At 42.5% G+C, this 23,188-nt stretch overlaps 1 protein-coding gene across 2 annotated transcripts in view; it reads left to right on the top strand.

Annotated features, from left to right (window-relative positions):
- The window catches only part of CFAP107 (cilia and flagella associated protein 107), a 100,372-nt gene extending 77,675 nt beyond the window's left edge, over positions 1–22,697 (top strand). The window contains exons 2-5 of one of the 2 annotated variants that reach the window (XM_082382494.1): positions 6,666–9,757; positions 14,671–14,784; positions 18,178–18,355; positions 19,584–22,697. In XM_082382494.1, coding sequence (XP_082238620.1) covers positions 9,644–9,757; positions 14,671–14,784; positions 18,178–18,355; positions 19,584–19,768 — 591 coding nt within the window. In that variant the 5' untranslated portion in view covers positions 6,666–9,643 and the 3' untranslated portion in view covers positions 19,769–22,697. Of the gene's footprint in view, positions 1–5,842; positions 9,758–14,670; positions 14,785–18,177; positions 18,356–19,583 lie in introns of those variants that run through there. The other variant, XM_082382495.1, reaches the window with a different exon arrangement.
- Positions 22,698–23,188: the final 491 nt, after the last annotated feature.

Raw genomic sequence — 23,188 nt, 5'->3', positions numbered from 1 at the left:
ATTTGATAGGGATTGCGTTGAATCTGTAGATTCCTTTGGGTAGTAGAGTCATTTTCACAATATTGATTCTTCCAATCCAAGAACATGGTATATCTCTCCATCTGTTGGTATCATCTTTAATTTCTTTCATCAGTGTTTTATAGTTTTCTGCATACAGATCTTTTGTCTCCCTAGGGAGGTTTATTCCTAGGTATTCTTTTTGTTGCAAGGGTAAATGGGAGTGTTTCCTTAATTTCTCTTTCAGATTTTTCCTCATTAGTGTATAGGAATGCAAGGGATTTCTGTGCATTAATTTTGTATCCTGCAACTTTACCAAATTCATTGTTTAGCTCTAGTAGTTTTCCAGTGGCATCTTTAGGATTCTCTATGTATAGTATCATGTCATCTGCAAACAGTGACAGTTTTACTTCTTCTTTTCCAATTTGTATTCCTTTTATTTCTTTTTCTTCTCTGATTGCCGTGGCTAGGACTTCCAAAACTATGTTGAATAATAGTGGTGAGAGTGGACATCCTTGTCTTGTTCCTGATCTTAGAGGAAATGCTTTCAGTTTTACACCATTGAGAATGATGTTTGCTGTGGGTTTGTCATATATGGCCTTTATTAAGTTGAGTTAGGTACCCTCTATGCCCACTTTCTGGAGATAATTTTTTTTATCATAAATGGATGTTAAATTTTGTCAAGTTTTTTCTGCATCTGTTGAGATGATCATATGGTTTTTATTCTTTAATTTGTTAATATGGTGTATCACATTGATTGATTTGCGTATATTGAAGAATCCTTGCATCCCTGCGATAAATCCCACTTGATCATGGTGTATGATCCTTTTAATGTGTTGTTGGATTCTGTTTGCTAGTATTTTGTTGAGGATTTTTGCATCTATATTCATCAGTGATATTGGTCTGTAATTTTCTTTTTTTTGTAGTGTCTTTGTCTCGTGTTGGTATCAGGGTGATGGTGGCCTCATAGAAGGAGTTTGGGAGTGTTCCTTCCTCTGCAATTTTTTGGAAGAGTTTGAGAAGGATGGGTGTTAGCTCTTCTCTAAATGTTTGATAGAATTCACCTGTGAAGCCATCTGGTCCTGGACTTTTGTTTGTTGGAAGATTTTTAATCATAGTTTCAATTTCATTACTTGTGACTGGTCTGTTCTTATTTTCTATTTCTTCCTGGTTCAGTCTTGGAAGGTTATAGCTTTCTAAGAATTTGTCCATTTCTTCCAGATTGTCCATTTTATTGGCATAGAGTTACCTGTAGTAGTCTCTTAGGATGCTTTGTATTTCTGCGGTGTCTGTTGTAACTTCTCCTTTTTCATTTCTAATTTTATTGATTTGAGTCCTCTCCCTCTTTTTCTTGATGAGTCTGGCTAATGGTTTATCAATTTTGTTTAACTTCTCAAAGAACCACCTTTTAGTTTTATTGATCTTTGCTATTGTTTTCTTTGTTTCTATTTCATTTATTTCTGCTCTGATCTTTATGATTTCTTTCCTTCTGCTAACTTTGGGTTTTGTTTGTTCTTCTTTCTCTAGTTCCTTTAGGTGTAACGTTAGATTGTTTATTTGAGATTTTTCTTGTTTCTTGGAATAGGCTTGTACTGCTATAAACTTCCCTCTTAGAACTGCTTTTGCTGCATCCCATAGGTTTTGGATCGTCGTGTTTTCATTGTCATTTGTCTGTAGGTATTTTTTTATTTCCTCTTTGATTCCTTCAGTGATCTCTTGGTTATTTAGTAACGTATTGTTTAGCCTCCATGTGTTTGTGTTTTTTACTTTTTTTCCCTGTAATTGATTTCTAATCTCATAGCATTGTAGTCAGAAAAGATGTTTGGTATGATTTCAATTTGCTTAAATTTACTGAGGCTTGATTTGTGACCCAAGATGTGATCTATTCTGGAGAATGTTCCATGCGGACTTGAGAAGAAAGTGTAATCTACTGTTTTTGGATGGAATGTCCTATAAATATCAATTAAATCTATCTGGTCTATTGTGTCATTTAAAACTTGTGTTTCCTTATTAATTTTCTGTTTGGATGATCTGTCCATTGGTGTAAGTGAGGTGTTAACGTCCCCCACTATTATTGTGTTACTGTCGATTTCCTCTTTTAGAGCTGTTAGCAGTTACCTTATGTATTGAGGTGCTCCTATGTTGGGTGCATATATATTTACAATTGTTATATCTTCTTCTTGGATTGATCCCTTGATCATTATGTAGTGTCCTTCCTTGTCTCTTGTAACATTCTTTATTTTAAAGTCTATTTTATCTGATATGAGTATTGCTACTCCAGCTTTCTTTTGATTTCCATTTGCATGGGATATCTTTTTCCATCCCCTCACTTTCAGTCTGTATGTGTCCCTAGGTCTGAAGTGGGTCTCTTGTAGACAGCATATATATGGGTCTTGTTTTTGTATCCATTCAGCAAGCTTGTGTCTTTTGTTTGGAGCATTTAATCCATTCACATTTAAGGTAATTATCACTATGTATGTTCCTATTACCATTTTCTTAATTTTGGGGGGTTTGTTTTTGTAGGTCCTTTTCTTCTCTTGTGTTTCCCACTTAGAGAAGTTCCTTTAGCATTTGTTGTAGAGCTGGTTTGGTGGTGCTGAATTCTCTTAGCTTTTGCTTGTCTGTAAAGCTTTTGATTTCTCCATCAAATCTGAATGAGATCCTTGCCGGGTAGAGTAATCTTGGTTGTAGGTTCTTCCCTTTCATCACTTTAAGTATATCATGCCACTCCCTTCTGGCTTGTAGAGTTTCTGCTGAGAAATCAGCTGTTAACCTTATGGGAGTTCCCTTGTATGTTATTTGTCATTTTTCCCTTGCTGCTTTTAATAATTTTTCTTTGTCTTAATTTTTGCCAATTTGATTACTATATGTGTCAGCATATTTCTCCTTGGGTTTACCCTGTATGGGACTCTCTGCATTTCCTGGACTTGGGTGGCTATTTCCTTTCCCATGTTAGGGAAGTTTTCGACTACAATCTCTTCAAATATTTTCTCGGGTCCTTTCTCTCTCTCTTCTCCCTCTGGGACCCCTATAATGCGAATGTTGTTGCATTTAATGTTGTCTCAGAGATCTCTTAGGCTGTCCTCATTTCTTTTCATTTTTTTTTCTTTATTCTGTTCCACAGCAGTGAATTGCACCATTCTGTCTTCCAGGTCACTTATCCGTTCTTTTGCTTCAGTTATTCTGCTGTTGATTCCTTCTAGTGTAGTTTTCATTTCAATTATTGTGTTGTTCATCTCTGTTTGTTTGTTCCTTAATTCTTCTAGATCTTTGTTAAACATTTCTTGTATCGTCTCGATCTTTGCCTCCATTCTTTTTCTGAGGTCCTGGATCATCTTCACTATCATTATTCTGAATTCTTTTTCTGGAAGATTGTCTATCTCCACTTCATTTATTTGTTTTTCTGGGGTTTTATCTTGTTCCTTCATCTGCTACATAGCCTTCTGCATTTTCATCTTGTCTATCTTTCTGTGAATGTGGTTTTTGTTCCACAGGCTGCAGGATTGTAGTTCTTCTTGCTTCTCCTGTCTGCCCTCTGGTGGATGATGCCATCTAAGAGGCTTGTGGAAGTTTCCTGATGGGAGGGATTGGTGGATGGTAGAGCTGGTTGTTGCTCTGGTGGGCAGAGCTCAGTAAAACTTGCAGGTTAACTTAATCTTAATAATAAAATCCCACAAAAACTGAGGAAATGAAAACTGCAGGCTATGAAAATCTTACTCATGTATATAGAGGCAAAAAATTTTTCTAAAAAATATTTGGCAAGCAGAATCCAGAAATATTAGAAAAAGGATACTGTATCATGATGATATATACTAGAGTTTATACTAGAAATGTAAGATCAGTTTAACATTGCAGAATTAATCAATACATTTTATCACATTAATGGATTCAATGAGAGAAAGTGTGTGATTATCTTAATAGATGCAAAAAATTAAACATTCATTTACAGAAACTGTCTAAGCAAATTTAGAATAGAAGGAAGCTTCTTGAACTCAATAAATGGCATTTACAAAAACATCATACTTAATGGTAAACATTAAACTTATTTTCTTTGGTATTAGGAACAGGACAAGAGTTGCTCACTACCATTTTTAATCAACATTGTTCTGGTGGTCTTAGCCAATGCAAAAGACAAGTATAAAACAAGTTAGGATTGGAAAAGAGGAAATAAAATAGTACTATTTGCAGATGCTATACTCCTGTGTGCAGACTCTCAAAGAATCTACAGGGAAATTATTGGAATTAATAAGATAATTAACAAGGTTGATGGACATAAAGTTATTGTTTCAAAAAATTAATTGCATTTTAATATATAGGCAAGAATCAGAAAATGAAATAAAAAATAATTCATTTAAGTAGCATAAAATACAAACTACATAGGAATAGATGATATCAAGAGAGTGAAAAGACAACTCCCAGAATGAGAGAAAATATTTGCAAATCTTATATCTGATAAGGGATTAATATCCAGAATATAAAGAACTCCTACAACTCAAACACACACACACACACACACAATTAAAAAGTGAGTAAAGGACTTGAATAGGCATTTCTCCAAAGAAGATATGCAAATGGCCAATAAGCACAGGAAAAGATGCTGAATATCATTAGCCATTGGGAAAATATAAATCGAAACTACAATGAGATACCACCTCACACCCATTAGGATAGGCTATTACAAAAAAAAAAAAAAAGAATGAAAAAGAAAGAAAAATAACGTGTTGGCAAAAAATAAAGAAACAGGAATCCTGTGCATTGCTGGTGGGAATGTAAAATGGTGAGGTTGCTGTGCAAAATAGCTTTGTGGTGCTGATTCCACTCTTAGGTGAATACTCAAAAGAGTGTAGCTCAAACAGCTATCTGTAAACCAATGTTCACAGCAGCATTATTCACATAGCCAAAAGGTGGAAACAATCCAATTGTCCATCAACAGATAAAGTGTGGTATATATATACACAGTAGAATATTATTCAGCCATAAAAAGGAATGAAATTCTGACATATGCTACAACACGGATGAACCTTGAAAACATTTGGTTAATTGAAATAAGCTATGAGGTATCTAGAGTAGGCAAATTCATAGAGACAAAAAAGTAGAATAAAGGTTACCAGGGCTTGAGGGAAGAAGGAATGAGGAGTTATTGTTAATGGGTACATAATTTTTGTTTGGGATGATGAAAAAGTACTAGAAGGTGTGGAGTAATGTAAACAAACACTCATACACTGTTGGGGGAGGATGTAAATTGATATAACTCTTTGGAAAATAGTTTGGCGTTATCTAGCAAAGTTAAGACACACATACCCTATGACCCAGAAACCCCACTCCTAGGTATGTATCTAAGAGCAGAGGTTTTCAAAGCATAGTCCACAGACCCCTGGAGATCCCCAAGCTCCTTTTAGGGGATCTTCAAGGTCAACACTATTTTCTTTTTTTCTTTTTTTTGGTGTGTATGATTGTTTTTTTATTGGGGTATAGTTGTTTTACAATGTTGTGTTTGTTTCTATTGTACAGTGAAGTGAAGTAGAGTTCCCTGTGCTATACAGCAGGTTCTCATTAGTTATCTATTTTATACATATTAGTTAGTGTAGATATGTCAATCCCAATCTCCTAGTTCATCCCATCCCCCAACGCTTTGCCCCCTTGGTGTCCATATGTTTGTTCTCTATGTCTGTGTCTCTATTTCTGCCTTACAAACAGGTTCATCTGTACCATTTTTCTAGATTCCACATATATGTGTTAATATATGATACTTGTTTTTCTTTTTCTGACTTACTTCACTCTGTATGATAGTCTTTAGGTCCATCCACATCTCTACAAATAACCTAATTTCATTCCTTTTTATTCCATTGTGTATATGTACCACATTTTCTTTATACATTCATCTGTTGATGGAGATTTAGGCTGTTTCCTTGTCCTGGCTATTGTAAACAGTGCTGCAATGAACACTGGGGTGCATGTGTCTTTTTGAGTTATGGTTTTCTCTGGGTATATGCCCAGTAGTGGGATTGCTGGGTTATATGGTAATTCTATTTTTAGTTTTTTAAGGAACCTCCATACTGTTCTCCATAATGACTGTATCAATTTACATTCCCACCAACAGTGTAATATTAAGATTTTATTTGCCTTTTTCCACATTGTTGACATTTGCACTGATAGTGCAGAAGTGATGGTGGGTAAAACTGCCAGAGCCTGTGCATAAATCAAGGCAGTGCCATTAACATTTGTATTCTTCGCCACCACACACTCGCAGTTTTTTTTAAAAATTGCTAGTTTCACTTCGTCCCAGCTTACCCTTCACCCCTCCCCCACACCGTGTCCTCAAGTCCATTCTCTACGTCTGCGTCTTTATTCCTGTCCTGCCCTTAGGTTCATCGGAGCCATGTTTTTCTTTTTTTTTAGATTCCATATATATGTGTTAGCGAAGTGAGAGAGTAGCATTGACATATACACACTACCAAATGTAAAATAGATAGCTAGTGGGAAGCAGCTGCATAGCACAGGGAGATCAGCTGGGTGCTTTGTGACCACCTAGAAGGGTGGGATAGGGAGGGTGGGAGGGAGGCGCAAGAGGGAGGGGATATGGGGATATATGTATACATATAGCTGATTCACTTTGTTATACAGCAGAAACTAACACAACATTGTAAAGCAATTATATTCCAAGAAAGATGTTAAAAAAAACTGCTAGTCTCACAGAGTGTCCTTGATGAAGAAGTAAAAATTATTAATTTTATTAAATCTTGACCCTTGAGCAGATGTCTTTTTCACATGCTATGTGATGAAATGGGAAGGACGCATGAGAAAGTTCTGCTGTTGCGTGCCCAAGTTCAATGGTTCTCTTGAGAAAGAATGCTTGTGAGTGAAATTAGCTGGGTTTTTTTTTTTTTTTTCAGCTTGTGGGATCTTAGTTCCCCGACCAGGGATCAACCTGGGCCCCCTGCTGTGGAATCTCGGAGTCCTAACCACTGAACTGCCAGAGAATTCCCAGGTTTTTTTTTTGTTTTTTTTTTTAATGAAACACTATTTTTACCTGAAAGAACGACTGGTAGACAAATCATGGTTATTCGAATTGGAACATTTGGCAGATGATTTCTCAAAAATGAATGACGGAAGGCTGTCACTACAAGGAAAACAATGGTCAGTAGCTGTTGCCAATGACAAAAATTTTGAGCTTTCAAGCTAAAACTAGAATTTTGGAAAACCTGTATCTACCACTGTGAGCTTGTCAACTTCCTAATAGGTGCTTTTCTGATGATATCAGTAGGGATATTAGCAAATGTGATTTTTTTGGGGATATAGTATAATGAAACATGTCAACATTTGGAAGATCTGCTCAGTAAAATTATGTTTTCCAAATGACCACCATGATGTTACAAGCTTACAAATGGGTTAAAGATCTATCCAAAGCACAAGATCAATCAGTGGATTTTAACGTAATAGAGCTCAAAGAGTTCACTGAATAGTTTCAGATTCCACACTGCAGCTAAACTTTAAAAACTGCCGCTTGTTGAGTTTTGGTGTAGTAGCAAAGAATATCCATGATTAACTGCAAAGGCTAGTAAAATATTTCTTTTTCTTCTAACTACATATCTATGTGAAACTGATTTTCTCTTTTAAACAAAACAACATATTACAACAGATTGAAAGTTTGTTGTTACTTATAAATTAATAAATACTAAGTAGTATATAATATAATTCATTGGGTTGGGTAATTCTGTGGTGTAAAAATTCTGTCATGACTGATTTCAAGCTACCAACGTGACTACAGAATGTAGTGTTGACTCTCACGAACTGGTATAGTCTGGCTCCAGACCACTAATATAATCCACATTTTAAAAAGCCCTTTGGGTCCTCAATAGTTTTTAAGAGACTAGAAATTTTGAGAACAACTGCCCTAGAGAAATGGCTATATCTGGCTACTAGGAGACATGTGCTGTGTCCAAAAATATTTAGGAACCACAGCTACGTGCAACATGGATGATTCTTAAAAACATTAACCATATTGAGGAAAAGAATTCAGACTCAAATGAATACATGCTAGAGGATTCCATTTAAATCCACAATCAGGCAATACTAAGCTTTAGTGTTTAGGAATGCATCCTTTGGTGCTAAGCATATACAGAAAATCAAGGAAGAGATTGCCACAGAAGTCAGGTTGGAGTGGAAGAAGGCATATGGGAACACTTCTGGGGTGCTGGGAATGTTTTATTTCTTGACTTACATGCTGGTGGGGTTCTGTTTACTAGAATTCAATTTTTCTGTACATTTATTTTTAATGTAATTTTTCATGTTTGTGTTACATTTTACAATAAAAAGTTTAAAAAAATGGAATTAAACAGAACACGTAGCTCTCTTGGGTTTTGATTGAAAGGATAGCCCATCTTCCTGGCTCAAGACTTGCCCAAACTATGGTACCTGCCAAATAGAAGTTTGCTCTGCTCTATCTTCCATGCCCTTTCCCTGCCACATAGTTAATTTCAATATGGAACAAATAATTTCCTGGAGTTCCTCTATTTTTGTTTAAAGGCCATTGGAAAACACTTTCTCTGAATTGCCTGCTTGAAATGGAATGTCTTCCTTTGTGGCAAGCAAGACTACAGTGTACTGCTTCTTTAACTTAACCATATATTGCAGGCATCTTCCTATGTCAGCATTTTTTAACAGCTACAGGGTATTTGTTTATATGATGTGCCACATCAGCTCTCTGTTGGTAGATATCTAGGTGGTTCCTGATTTTTTGGCTTAATGAATAAGCAAGATCATGGTCTTTATCCCATTGAACTGAGCTCTATAGTGATGGGGCCCTGGTCTAGCCACTGATGCATTGTAGCCCCAGCTCAGTGCCAAGGATGTGGCATATGCTTGCTAGAATGACTCTGGAATGAATGAATGGAGATGATCTGAATGAACAATGTTTATTAGTTTGACCACAAAGATAGGATTCTTCCTCAAGCCCCTTAGGCAAAGGGGCAGATGGGCAGTGAGTAGAGCCTAGTGGTTTAGACCTGAATCAGAGTGGACTTAAATCCCAGCTCTCCACATGTGTGACTTGAGGCAGCTACTTAATCCCTCTTTGCTTCAGTGTCCTCATCCATAAAATGGGTACAATCATTGGCACCTGCTTCATAGGGCTGCTTTGAGGATTAAGCAAGTGAGTACATGTAAAAGTCTCAGTATGGGCCTAGCACATCAGCACTCATTAAGTAGTAGAATGTGATCATCTCAACTTGTTCGAGTTGTAAAAACGCAGCAAAGATGATGCCTTTTATCAGGTGGTGACATAGAAACCAGATCCTTCTGCCTCCTGCTTTTGTGGTGATTGTTGGTTTGATTTGATTTTGTGGTGTCAATTTTGCTCCTGAAGAATCAGCTGCCCCCTTAAGGAGAGTATTTATACTCAAAGTCTATCACCATGGAGACAGTCAACAGTAGGGAATCCAAGATCACATCACCTCTCCCTGGAGGCTGAAAGTGGACTCTCAGGGCCCTTTTATTCTGTGAAGTTAGCAGAGTTTCATCTACTACCACTCCTTTTGACTGATGAAAAGAAAAAAAAGGCATCCCAAACTCAACAACTTCATAACATCTCCCACCCCCGTAACCTTAAACTGTGTTAAGTCAAAGAAGCTTGGGGCAAATCCTTACCATGCAGTTTCTTACTGCAGTAAGTCCACAGTCGTTCTCCACTCCAAGCTGGAAGATTGAGGCCAAGTATTCAACCAGAGTGCTCACTGGAAACTGGTTGGAGGAGAGGAGGAAGGTAAGAAAAGAGAAGATGGACAGAGGGCTCAGAAGGAGACCTGGCAGGGAGAGGGAGGAGTTAAGGCATTATCATTTTCAAAGGGCCATAGGCGACTGCATCTTAAGAAGGTGGCATTAGGGACTCTGTTCTATACATAGAGGAGTTACGTTCAAGCAATCATCAAGGTCCCTATTACATCTTGAAAACATCATAGCACAGGTGTCAATATGGTTGTGCCTTGCAGTTCTGTATTCAGTGGAGTGTTTCTAGGCATCCAATGTTCCCTGTCCCTAATTCCACTGCACCTTGATTTGAAGAATGTCTGCTCTCCCTGGGCTAGTCCTTCCCAGAATGTGTTACCTGCCAAGGCAGGCTTGACACTCCTTGTGTTGATGTCCAGGAATGAACTGCTGCTCTCTGGCACCTGTTGCACAACCTTGCCCTGCCTGTGCATTTCAGCTTTCACTTTCAAAACAGAACAAATGGGCTTTTGGTGTTCCCATGTACCTTAAAGGTCATCACAAAATACTTTGCCTGAATTGGCCTACTTAAAATAGAATATCTTCATTCGTGGCAATCAAGACTGACGCACTTAAATTTCTGCAGAGACGTCTAGACATCTTCACGTCTTCTTGGAAAATAGTCAAGGGAAAGAGGGTGAGATAGAATTGGCAGCTTTGATGCAAGTGCGGGGAAGGTTGATGGTGATTTCTGAGAACTGGAAAAGGCTGTTTTCATGGGGGAACATTAACATTTACCACCCCTCTGGCCAGATGTGGCTTTTGGCCATTTTTAGCTCTGACTGCACTTGGCTTTGTTTGAGGAGTAGGGGTGTGTAATCCAAGGGCCAATCCCTTCAGGCTCCTGTGGGCAAGGCAGTACCCAGGGATATTATGGACTGGTCCAACACCGAGAGGAGATTGCGTAAAGAGAGCAGAGTTGGAGTGATGTCAGGAAGGTGGCAGACTAAGAAGCTCCAGGTTCCTTGTTCTCCCATGGAAACACTTAAAAAGCAACTATAGCCTAACTGAAACAACTATATGGGAGCTCTGCAAAACAAAGGTCTATAGCAAAAAATCAAATGCCCAGTAGAAAAAGCCACGTTCAAAATAGTAGGAGATTCCGTGGCATTTTTACTTGCCCTTTCTGCATTCCCTCCCCAGCACAGTGTGGTGCAGTGTGGGGGAAGCAGTGGCTCAGCTCCCAGTTCCCTCCCTGGAACCCAGAGGGAGCGGAGCAACATTGTAACCTGTCTGGAAGCTGCCTGAGGGATTGGTCTCTGTTCTGCCTAACACAAGAGATCAGACAGGGAAAAGTGGGTAGTTCATATTTTAGGCTAGGAAGAGCTTGAAAAGCAGCAGTGGTCACAGTTAATGAAAGCTGCCAGGGGACTACAAACTTGCAAATGTCTGGGGGCAACAAATTATAGGTAGAGGAATGCAACAGAACATCTAAGACTCTGAGAAGAAGCCAGGAAGAGACTCCTCAGATAATTAAGGCATTTTAAAGCAGCCATGAACACAGGGGAAATAAAAAGCATGTGCATGCACGCACAAACACACACACACACACACACACACACACACACACACACACACACACACACAGAGGCCTAAGGAGGATGCATGCTCATGTTCAGAAAAGTCCTGAGAAGAACTTAAACCTTCATACCTGGCTGGTTCCAAGGCTCAGAACATGCCCTGCTACTTAGCGGAGAACTTTCCTTGAGTGGAGCCAGTCTGCAAAGACTAGGAGAGATGACTGTTTTTTTCGAGTGCTCAGTGTTCAACAAAAAAATCATAAGGCATACAAAGAAACAGGAAAAGATGGCCCACTCAAAGGAAGAAAATAAAGTGGCAGAAATGGTCCCTGAAGAAGCACGGGCAATGGAAGTACCAGAGAAAAACTTTAAAAAAACCTGTCTTAGGGGCTTCCCTGGTGGTGCAGTGGTTAAGAATCCACCTGCCAATGCAGGGGACATGGGTTTGATCCTTGGTCCGGGAAGATCCCACATGCTGCGGAGCAACTAAGCCCGTGTGCCACAACTACTGAAGCCCGCATATCTAGAGCCCATGCTCCTCAACAAGGGAAGCCACCACAATGAGAAGCTTGCGCACCTCAACGAAGAGTAGCCCCTGCTGGACGCAACTAAAGAAAGCCCACACACAGCAACTGAGACCCAACACCACCAAAAATAAATAAATAAAGTAAATAAATTTAAAAGAATTAAAAAAAACCCCCACCTGTCTTAAATATGCTTAAAGATCTAAAAGAAAATATGGACAAAGAATTAAAGGAAATTGGGAAAATAATATATAAGCAAAATGAGAATATTAATGAAAGATAGAAATTATAAAGAGGAACCAAACAAAAATAATGGAATTGAAAAACACAGTAACTAAATTGAAAAAAAATTCACTAGAGACACTCAACAGTGGATTTGAACAAGCAGAAGAAAGAATCAGAGAACTTGAAGACAGATCATTTGAAATTATTGAGTCTAGGCAGCAAAAAGAAAAATGAATAAGAAAAGTGAACAGATCCCAAGGACTTATGGGACATCATCAAGCTGACCAGTATACAGATTATGGGATAAAAGAGAGAGAGAAAGGGGCAGAGAGATTATTTGAAGAAATAATGGCTGAAAACTTCCCAAACTGGAAGAAAAGATATGGATCTGGGGCTTCCCTGCTGGAGCAGTGGTTGAGAATCTGCCTGCTAATGCAGGGGACAAGGGTTCGAGCCCTGGTCTGGGAAGATCCCACATGCCGTGGAGCAACTAGGCCCATGAGCCACAACTACTGAGCCTGTGCGTCTGGCGCCTGTGCTCCACAACAAGAGAGGCCGCGATAGTGAGAGGCCCACGCACTGCGATGAAGAGTGGCCCCCGCTTGCCACAACTAGAGAAAGCCCTCGCACAGAAACGAAGACCCAACACAGCCAAAAAAAAAAAAAAAACCACGAGAGTGATCGAACATGAACATTTAAAAAAAAAAAGATATGGATCTACAAATCCAAGAAGCTCAATGAAGATCAAATAAAATAAATCCCCAAAGAGACCCACACAGAGACAATTATAATCAAACTGTTGAACGTCAAAGAAAAAGAGATCATCTTTAAAGAAGCAAGAGAAAAATGAATCATCACACACAAGGGAGCCCTAATAAGATTATCATTAGATTTCTCAAAAGAAACCTTGCAGGTCAGAAGGCTGTGGAGTGGTATATTTAAAGGGCTCAAAAACAGCAACAACAAAAAACCCCCACCCCACTATCAACTGAGAGTACTGTTTTAGCCAGCAAAACTCTACTTCAAAAATAGAGAAATTAAAACATTCCCAGATAAACAAAAGCTGAGGGAGTTCATTACCACTAGGGCTGCCCTACAAGAAATGCTAATGGGAGTCCTTGAAGTTGAAATGGAGAAATGCTAGACAGTAACTTGAAGCCATATGAAAATATAAAGACCTCTGGTAAAGACAAATACACAGACAAATATAAAAACCATTATTATTATAATTTTGGTTTGTAATTCTACTATTTTCTACGTGGTTAAAAAACCCAAGTGTATAAAAATAATTATAAATCCATGTTAATACGTACACGGTATATCAAGATGTAATTTGTGACATCAGTAACATAAAATGGGAGAGGGCAGAGCTGTAAAGGAGTGGAGTTTTTATTAATGAGTTAAGGCAAGTTAGTATCCATTTAAAATAGATTGTTACAAAGCACAGCTAACATCAAACTCATGCAAAAGAATGAAGTTGGACCCTTACCTCACACCATATTAAAAAATTAATTCAAAATGGATCAAAGACCTAGACACAAGACCTAAAACTATAAAACTCTTAGAAGAAAACATAGAAGAAAAGCTGCATGACCTTGAATTTAGCAGTGATTTCTTGGATATGACACCCAAAACACAGGCAACAAGAGAAAAAAATAGATAGATTGGACTTCATCAAAATTAAAAACTTTATGCATCAAAGAACTCTATCAACACTATCAACAGAGTGAAAGCAGGATCTTGAAGAGAGATATTTGCACACTCATGTTCTCAGCAGCATTATTCACAGGAACTGAAAGGTAGATGTAATCCAATGATGAATGAATGGATAAGCAAAATGGAGCATGTACATACCATGGAATATTACTCAGTCTTTAAAAGAAAATTATGACACATGTTACCATGTAGATAAAACTTGAAAACACTATGCTAAGTGAAATAAGTCAGTCACCAAAAAACAAATACTGTATACTTCCACTTATCTGAGGTACATAGAGTAGCCAAATTCACAGAGACAGAAAGTAGAATGATGGTTGCCAGGGGCTGAGGGAGGGAAGACTGGGGAGTTGTTGCTTAATGGGGACAGAGTTTCAGTTTGAGAGGATGAAAAAGTCCTGGAAATGGAGGGTTGTAGTGGTTGCACAACAGTGTGAATGTACTTAATGCCACTGAACCACACACTTAAAAATAGTTAAAATGGTACCTTTTATTATACATATTTTACCACAATGAATTTCAAAAACAAATCAACCACAAAAACATGATATAATGGGGGAAAGAAAGAGTAGAGTTGGGAAGAGTGAGGAACAAAGGAGGAAAAGAAAGGGAGGAGTCAAGCAGGAGGGAGGAGCAGGGAGAGAGAGGAGAGAACAGAAACAGGTGCGGACCATGAGATATGGTCAGGTGACACCAAAACAGCTTTCCCAGGGGCTCTTGGGGGGGGGGGTGCCAAGTCCCTGAGCACACTCCTGTTCAAGTACTGGAAGGGAGGGGGGCACAGGTAAGCCTGTGTTGAGCAGGATGCCCGGGGCCATGTTTACCCTTTTTCTGCCCAGCTGCCCATGGTCGGGAGCGGAGGGGGTGCAGCAGAAGTTTGAGAAGGGGCATCACAGAAACTGTCCTGAATATTTGGTCTTTTTCAGTTCACCAAAGCCACTGAGAAAACACCCCAGACCATTTATAGAAAAGAGTATACCCCCTTCCCAGGCCACAGACCGGACCAGATCTCCAGGTGGTACAGCAAGAGGAGAGTTGAGGTAAGAGGGCTCGGGACCCCCCACTCAGGCCTGACTTCCTCCCAATGCTCAGGAGACACTAACAGCCAGACTCTTTCTAGACCCATTTCCCTCTTAGAAACTCAGGAGTAACCTCATTAAATACCCTCCCCAGCCAGGGGGCTGCCAATGTCATTTACCCTTATTTACTGGGTGGACAGATGTCAATCTAATCTCAAGCTGGTAGCATTCCCCTTGGCTGGTATCCCAGCACTTTTCTGGGCCATTTCCCCCATTCCTTCACACTTTTCCAACAGGGTGCAGGCAAAGAATATGGGAAACAAACAAAGGTAAGTGTTCAATTAAGGTGAATGTAGTCAGGAATCACACAAAGTACGCCAAAAGTTAAGTGATGGTGATGTTTGAACAGACAGTGTTTGCAGCAGCTATGCCCAAGCGTCCTGTTCTTTAGTATGAAAAGTCAAGGACCGTTCAGTGCACCCTCACTTGTTGGGTGCCTGTTTGTGAGTGTGGCTGTGTTCCAGGCTTTCAGAACAGGGAGCAGGGCACTGCAACCTCAGAACATGCCTTCCACGCCCAAGACCAGGCATTTGAGACCTTTATCAAATTAGGTGAGAATGTGCCAGAGGCTCAGAGATCCTGGCCCTTCCAGGAACAGGAGGGAAAACCTCTTCCTATATCAGCCCTCATGGGTACTTCCCACCACGCTCAGCCTGGAGAGATTAAGCTTGTAGGTGCTCATCCACTGGGTGCACAACTATGCCGCGTCCCCACCATGATCTGGGTGCGCTCTCCCAAGTTATTTCTTCTGTCAACCTGCTGCTCATAGAGGTGATTTCTGTCCCCTCACTCCCACCCCACATAACCCTACCTTTGCCTAAATTCAGGGTGGGGGCAGGGAGGCACAGAACGAGGGATGGGCATCCTTCAGGATGGAGCATTTTAGAGCTGGAAGGGACCCAAGGGATTGTCCAGCTCAGCACCCTCATTTTCAGATAAAATGTGCCCACGGGTGGCGAGTGTCTTGTCTGAAGCTGTGTAGCTTGTTGGTAAGGGACTGAGCAAGGGGGCTGCTCAGCAAATCAAGAAATCAAGCAAAGAGTCTCCTCAGATCCCTTTTTACCACCTGCCAGAGTTGACTCTTCAACTTCTGCATTTGGAGATTCATGTCAGTATAAACAGTGCCAGATTTTCAGTTCTGTGCTAGCATCCCTGGACCCTGTTGGCATCTCTGGTTTGTGCTGTCATATCTGGGTCACACTGATTGGCCCTCGGACCATGCTGATGCTTTGGTGCTGCCAACCATTAGCATCAGTGTGCACTGAAGACACAAACATATTTTAATACAAGGAAGTCAAAATTAGAACCCACAATCCTAACCATCCCCTAACCATCAATGTACATGAGCCATTTAGCCTAGCTCTCAGTATACCTTTGGTGCCCTTTCTTAAAGACGTTTGTTGTCCCATCACAAACCCTGATGAAGGGATAACCACACATACATAGAGTCTGGATAAAATTAAGATACCTCCTCCAACACACACACAAAATAGAACCGAGCAATTGGATATTCGTTCCTAGGGATTCTGTTCAAATAGCCTGTTTGTGTGCTGAGGACACTGGACACAGCATCACTTCCACGTGGCTGCTTCAGTGCTGTCAGCTCCTCTGTGTGCTTCACCCTGTGCTCCCCTACTGCGACAGCCTCCAGTTCCATCTCCCTCCCCACTTTACTCTTCTCCCTTTGTCAAATGCTGCACCTGCTCTTCAGATTGACCATGGATCAATGGAGTTTTTATCCCCTAGGCAGGTGTTTTAATCATGTTTTTTATTTTCTGTATTTTACTTTGGTCTTTTAGGGGCCTTGCTAATCCTGGAGAGGCGGCCCCTCCCAGGGCTAGCTAATTCCTAGGGACAGTAAACAACTTGCCTGCCATCATGCCTTTCAGACGCAAACCAACCAATCCAGAGCCCATCCCTCCAATCACCTCCTTTATCTAATGCTCACATGCGAGGCCAATATTCCCCACTCCAGGGCCAGGCAGGGACAACCAGAGATACCCTGAATTTATCCAAACTGTGCAATCCTACACTTCTCAAACATGCCTTCCCTGCTTTGCCCATTCCTTTGTTGGAAAGCACAACGAAGGCTCTGGGCCATGTTCTATCATCTTCAGTCCTTCTGCCTCCTGACTGACCCTTGTGCTTCCCATGTGGTCCTGTGTGATGTGACATGCCCCCTCCTCTTGGGAATTGTAAGTGATAAACTCTTCTTTCAAAGGCAGTTGTCTCTATGTCTGTCAGCTTACCGTACCTGATCAAAACAAAAATCTTGTGTACATGGTCAAGATAGCAGAACTGTGCCCCAAACCAAGAGAAACAGCAAGAAAATCCCTCTTGGCCTCTCTCCTTTCCCTGCTGTGTTGCCTCCTCAGAACTTCCTTTGGTTGATGAGAACCCCTCCAACTTGCTTTCCCTGACCTTGGAAATATACTCCAGACACCTGGCGATGCGGATCTTGGGAACCCCTGCTTAATGTCTGTGCCCATCCCCCTTCGTCTCCTTCTGGCATTGTGATCTGACTGATATATGGAACCACCACTTGAAATATTTGGTGCAGCCAGTGTTTTTAGGCCATAGTAGACACAGACCTCCCCACTACTCCAGACAAGAGGACGAGCATGGAAATCCACATTATCCTCCCTGTAATTCAGCCCAGTCCTCTAGGATTCCCTTTTAGGGCCAAGAGGATTTTCTTAGGAAAAGCACTGGTTCAGGCAAACGTCCCAGAGTCGGGAGAACACGGCTTTCTTCTCCCTGTAAATAACTCCGCACCAAAGAAATCACTCCCTGAGTTGCCAGCTGAGGGAGACATAAATCCTTTGCAGGAGAATGCAATTTATGGAGCATTCTCTGACTCTTCCCATAGTAACTGATTGAAATAGAAGGTGCAGACGTCAGGCTCAGCATTTAACATCTCTCGCTTGCCATGGAAATAGGCACTTGGAAGGATGAGACTTGAGACAAATCAAAGGGGGTAATTTCAGATCACAAGTGCATGCAGTGAGATGGGTCAGACTCTCCCTATTCAGCTGGGTATCCTGACTTTCGTTTTAACGCATCCCCCCAGCTCGGTCTCGGGATGAGTTGTCTTGGCGTAGGCTGGGAGCTCCTCACACAGAGAACTGACTGCAGCTGAGGTGGGATGTGTGTTTGAAGGTGGACTGCGTCATGGTGGGCAGACAAGTGTGTTTCCTGTTGGTGGCTCCCGGGGCTCAGGCAGCCACACTCCCGTGGGGGCCCCCTCTCCATCAGCACCACAGATCTCCGTGGCGGGCAGATTCTGTCTCCAGCCACAGCCAGGTGGATGCCTTCCTCCGATCGGTAACATGTGCCCTGCGTCTGTCCTTCCAGGGGCTCCCGTACAAACACCTGATCACCCATCACCAGGAGCCCTCGTGCCGCCATCTGATCAGCACGTACGACGACCATTACAACCGGCATAACTACAACCCAGGCTTGCCCCAGCTCCGCACGTGGGATAGACATAAGTTGCTGTGGCTCCCAGAGAAAGCTGACTTCCCCCTTCTCGGTAATTTTATAATTCGAGATCACCCCCTTTATTGGGCTCTAAAGGGTTCATAACTGCATAGGGCTGACGTGTGCCCACCTTATGTGGAAGAACCTCACAGGTGACTCAGACTCCAGAAGAGCATTAGAATGAGAAGATAGGGAAAGAGTCCTGTTTACCCTCCAGGCCACCTGCCCTCTCCCTGTGTTGCTGGATGATGTTGCTGTGTGATGAAACTGTCACCTGCAGCAGCATGTTTACCTGGAGCACAGGTGGTGGGGGGCAGCGTCACTGCACACTCAGTTCCATCATCCATTTCATAAATACTGACCGAGTAATCCCCAGGTGCCATGCCCTATGGTAACACCTGGGGACACAGCAGTGACAGACAGGGAGGAATTCCTGCCCTCAGGGAATTGACACCCCCATGAAGACACACAGAAGACATCATTAATGAATAAGATAACCTAAGATCCAGTACACTGCACCGGGATATGTGGTATGAAGAAAAGAAAACGGGTAGCGGAGAGAAAGTGAGGCAGGTATATTGATTCTCATTTAGATGGGATGACAAAGGATGATCTTTCTGGAGGAAATAGCTGAGTTGAGAAGGAGGGAGCCATGCAGGAATTGGAGGGAAGAACATCCCAGGGGAGACAATAGCGAGTGACAAAGCTGCAAAGCAGGGGTAGAGGAAGTCCAGGTAGGGGCTCATAGGCCACAATAAGGATTGTGGATTTTGTCCTTCCCTCAGTAACAAGACTTTGCACAGATTTACCAGGAGAGTGCCTTGGTTTGATTTACATTTCAAGCTGCCCCTAGCCTTTGCACTTATCTTTTTGTGGAGAGCGAGCAGCTTGTCACAATGCATTACTTTGCAAGGGTTTCTCGCAAGGTCACTCTCGCAAGCTCGCGCTGCTCCCTTCCCTACTGGGGTGGGGCAGTTATTATCCAGGAGCTGATGGGGCCACCCTCAATCAGGTCACGGGGCTGAATTTTCCAAGGCTTCTCACAGTGCCTGGTGCCTCCTAGGTCCACAGGGAGCAGGCCACACCCTGAGGCTCTCGGGGGTTGGCAGGACCACCACTCCCCTGCAAGCCTCCTTCTCCCCTCTGGTGCACGGCCAGCCTAGCTCCCTGGTATGACAGCCTGGGAGAACCTGCAGGGTCCAACCAACCATTCTCCTGTCCCATCAACACTGGCCTCCTCCTCTAAGCCCTGTTCACCCAGACTCTGGTTTGCCTTGCAGCTCCCCCTACAAACTACGGACTCTATGAGCAGTTGAAGCAGAGATGGCTCCCATCACCCGAGGCCACCTGGAGGGAGAACATTTACACTTCTTCCTGCCCCAGACCACCTTCTGGTGCTATGTTTCAGCGGGAGAATGCGATTCCGGGGCCTCCCACTCGCCTGCGGCCTGTCCCACACTCCTGAGAACTGCCACCCCATCACAGCCCAGGTGGGATCACATGGAGACCCACCGCACCATCGGACCTGCCAGACAGCAGGTGGCTGCAGATACTTCCAGAGTTTTAAATCAGGCCCATCTGAGTGGTCCTTGGAATCATGGTCTGTGTTTTCCACTTTCCACCCCTCCTCCAAACCCACAGGTTCCTTTCTTTTCCAGCCCACAAATAAAGCCCTTTGACACAAGGAGTGTCACGTATGTGCAGAAGACAGACTTGAATGTCAAGAGTAACTGGAAGAACCCATAAGTTCCCATATTTCACACAAGGGGAAACTGAGGCCCAGAGAGGTAACGTGACTCCAAGTTCTCACAACTCGGTCCATATCCCCCAGGAATGTTTGTTGAATGAATGAGTGACATGAGGAATGGGGAACAGAGGAAGGATGTGGTAGAAGACATAAGTGACAGCTGACATGGAGCCAGCTGGCCTCCTCACACCTCCTGCACCATCCACTCATCCCACAAACATCCACTGAGCCGTGGTCAAGGCAGCCTCTGGCCTCACAGCCTTCTGTCCAGCAGGAAAGGGAGGTTGAATGCATCCCTTTCCTGCGTTCAAGAGAGGGTGATGTTGCGGGACAGGCTTACAGAAGTGAGGACCTTGGGGACCAGTAGGTCATAAGGGAGATCACTGGGGTTGTGCTGAACTAAAGGGGTGCATGAGAGCAGTAATGGGGGCATGGAGACGTGACCTAGTGAGCGAGGGCTTCCCTGAGGAAGGGACATTGAGGCTGAGACTAGGATGCAGGGACAGGTGGGGAGGGAGGACAGGGTTGTTCAGGCTGCAGGGATGGCACATGTGAGGCTTCGAGCTGGCAAGGAGCTTGGCAGGTTTGTTAAAGGTCCAGAAAGGTGGTGTACTAGTTCTTATGGCTGCTGTAACAAATACCACAAACTCACTGTCCTAAAGTAACACAAGTTTCTTCCCTTACAGCTTTAGAGGTGAGAAGTTCACAGCAGATTCTCGGGGCTGTGTTCCCTCTGGAGGGTGTAGGGGTCAATTCTTTCCTTGCCTTTTCCCGCTACCAGGAGACACCTACATTCCTTGGCTCGTGTCCCCTTCCTCCATTTCCAGACCCAGCAGTGTAGCATCTTCTTTCCTCTCTGTCTCCCTCTCTAAGGATCCTTCTGATTATGTGAGGCTCACTGGATAACCCAGTGTCATCCCCCATCTCAAAATCCTTCATCACAACTGCAAAGTTCCTTTTGAATATAAATGATCGTATTCACAGGTTCCAGGGATGAGGATGTGGACACTTTGGGGGAGCATGAATCACCTGCAGCCTGGATACCAGGCAGGAGCTCTCTGGGCTCCGTACATGTTCCATCACTTATCCCTCCATCCATCTAATCCTTTCCAGGCAGCTGAGACGATGGAGGGACAATGGTTAGGGGTGGAGGTGGGACTGAGTGGATCCCAGAGCCCATGGCTGCCCATATGTGGTCAGCGTTCCATGACCTTACACACACACACACACACACACACACACACACACACACACACACAGAGTCTAAAAAGTGGCTGTTAACACTGTAGTGACTGGAAGTAGTTGAGCCGGATTACTAAGCGCTCAAAAGTCAGACGAAAACATTGCTACCAGATTAACAATTGGGCTGCACAACCAATAGCAGTAGCCTGATTGGTGGGGGGGTTTCCCTACCTTCTGAAAATGAGTGGAAAGGAGGGAGGAATCCAGCCAGAGAGGATGTTTTTCCTACATCCCTGCCTCACGTGGATGCTCAAAGAGAGGCAGCTCACCATCCCCGGCAGATGTGGTGGGTGCTCGGGGAGGTGCTGTATTAAAGCACCAATGTTGGTCCCACCCTCTGACTTTCTGGATCAGTAGGACTGGGGTGGACCCAAGAAGTCACTTTTAGAACACGTTCTCAGGTGACGCTGATGCTGCCGGTCTGGGGATCCCACATTGGGAACCACTGTCGTAGGTGGTGCTACTCCACTTTTATTTTATCTGTGTGGTTTCTGGAATAACATTCTGCAGAGAAAACAACATGGTAAACATCTGAACCTCATGTTCTTTCACGCTTCCTCCTGTAAGAGAGGAGCCTAAGACTCCAGTATTTTATTACAAGGCTTAAAGTGGGTGCTGGCACAGCATAGGGCAGTATTTGAGAGCACTGACAGAGCTTCCAGTTCTACCACTTACAGGCTGTGTGCCTTGGAAGAAGTTACTGCTCCTCTCTGAATCTATCTGTCTCTCTATTGAATGGGTACCATATAATCTCTAACTCAGATAAAAACACTGAGTCCCAATATCAAAAAAACAAACAACCCAATCCAAAACTGGGCAGAAGACCTGAATAGATATTTCTCCAAAGAAGATATACAGATTGCCAACAAACACATGAAAGGATGCTCAACATCGCTAGTCATTAGAGAAATGCAAATCAAAACTACAATGAGGTATCACCTCACACTGGTCAGAATGGCCATCATCAAAAAATCTACAAATAATAAATGCTGGAGAGGGTGTGGAGAAAAGGGAACCCTCTTGCACTGTTGGTGGGAATGTAAATTGATACAGCCACTATGGAGAACAGTATGGAGGTTCCTTAAAAATCTAAAAATAGAACTACCATATGACCCAGCAATCCCACTACTGGGCATATACCCTGAGAAAACCATAATTCAAAAAGAGTCATGTACCACAATGTTCACTGCAGCTCTATTTACAATAGCCAGGACATGGAAGCAACCTAAGTGTCCATCGACAGATGAATGGATAAAGAAGATGTGGCACATATATACAATGGAATATTACTCAGCCATAAAAAAATGAAATTGAGTTATTTGTAGTGAGCTGGATGGACCTAGAGTCTGTCATACAGAGTGAAGTAAGTCAGAAAGAGAAAAACAAATACGTATGCTAACACATATATATGGAATCAATAAAAACAAACAAAAAAAGGTCATGAAGAACCTAGGGGCAAGATGGGAATAAAGATGCAGACCTACTAGAGAATGGACTTGAGGATACAGGGAGGGGGAAGGGTAAGTTGGGACAAAGTGAGAGAGTGGCATGGACATATATACACTACCAAATGTAAAATAGATAGCTAGTGGGAAGCAGCCGCATAGCACAGGGAGATCAGCTGGGTGTTCTGTGACCACCTAGAGGGGTGGGATAGGGAGGGTGGGAGGGAGACACAAGAGGGAGGAGGTATGGGAACATATGTATATGTATAACTGATTCACTTTGTTATAAAGCAGAAACTAATACACCATTGTAAAGCAGTTATACTCCAATAAAGATGTTAAAAAAAATAGATACAACCACTATGGAGAACAGTATGGAGGTTCCTCAAAAAACTAAAAATAGAACTACCATATGGGGCTTCCCTGGTGGTGCAGTGGTTGAGAATCTGCC

Source organism: Balaenoptera borealis (assembly GCF_965194805.1).
Source record: "Balaenoptera borealis genome assembly, chromosome: 1".
Classification (NCBI taxonomy): domain Eukaryota; kingdom Metazoa; phylum Chordata; class Mammalia; order Artiodactyla; family Balaenopteridae; genus Balaenoptera; species Balaenoptera borealis.
The sequence above is the reverse complement of the archived record's forward strand: the minus strand, read 5'-3'. Positions and strand labels throughout refer to the sequence as shown.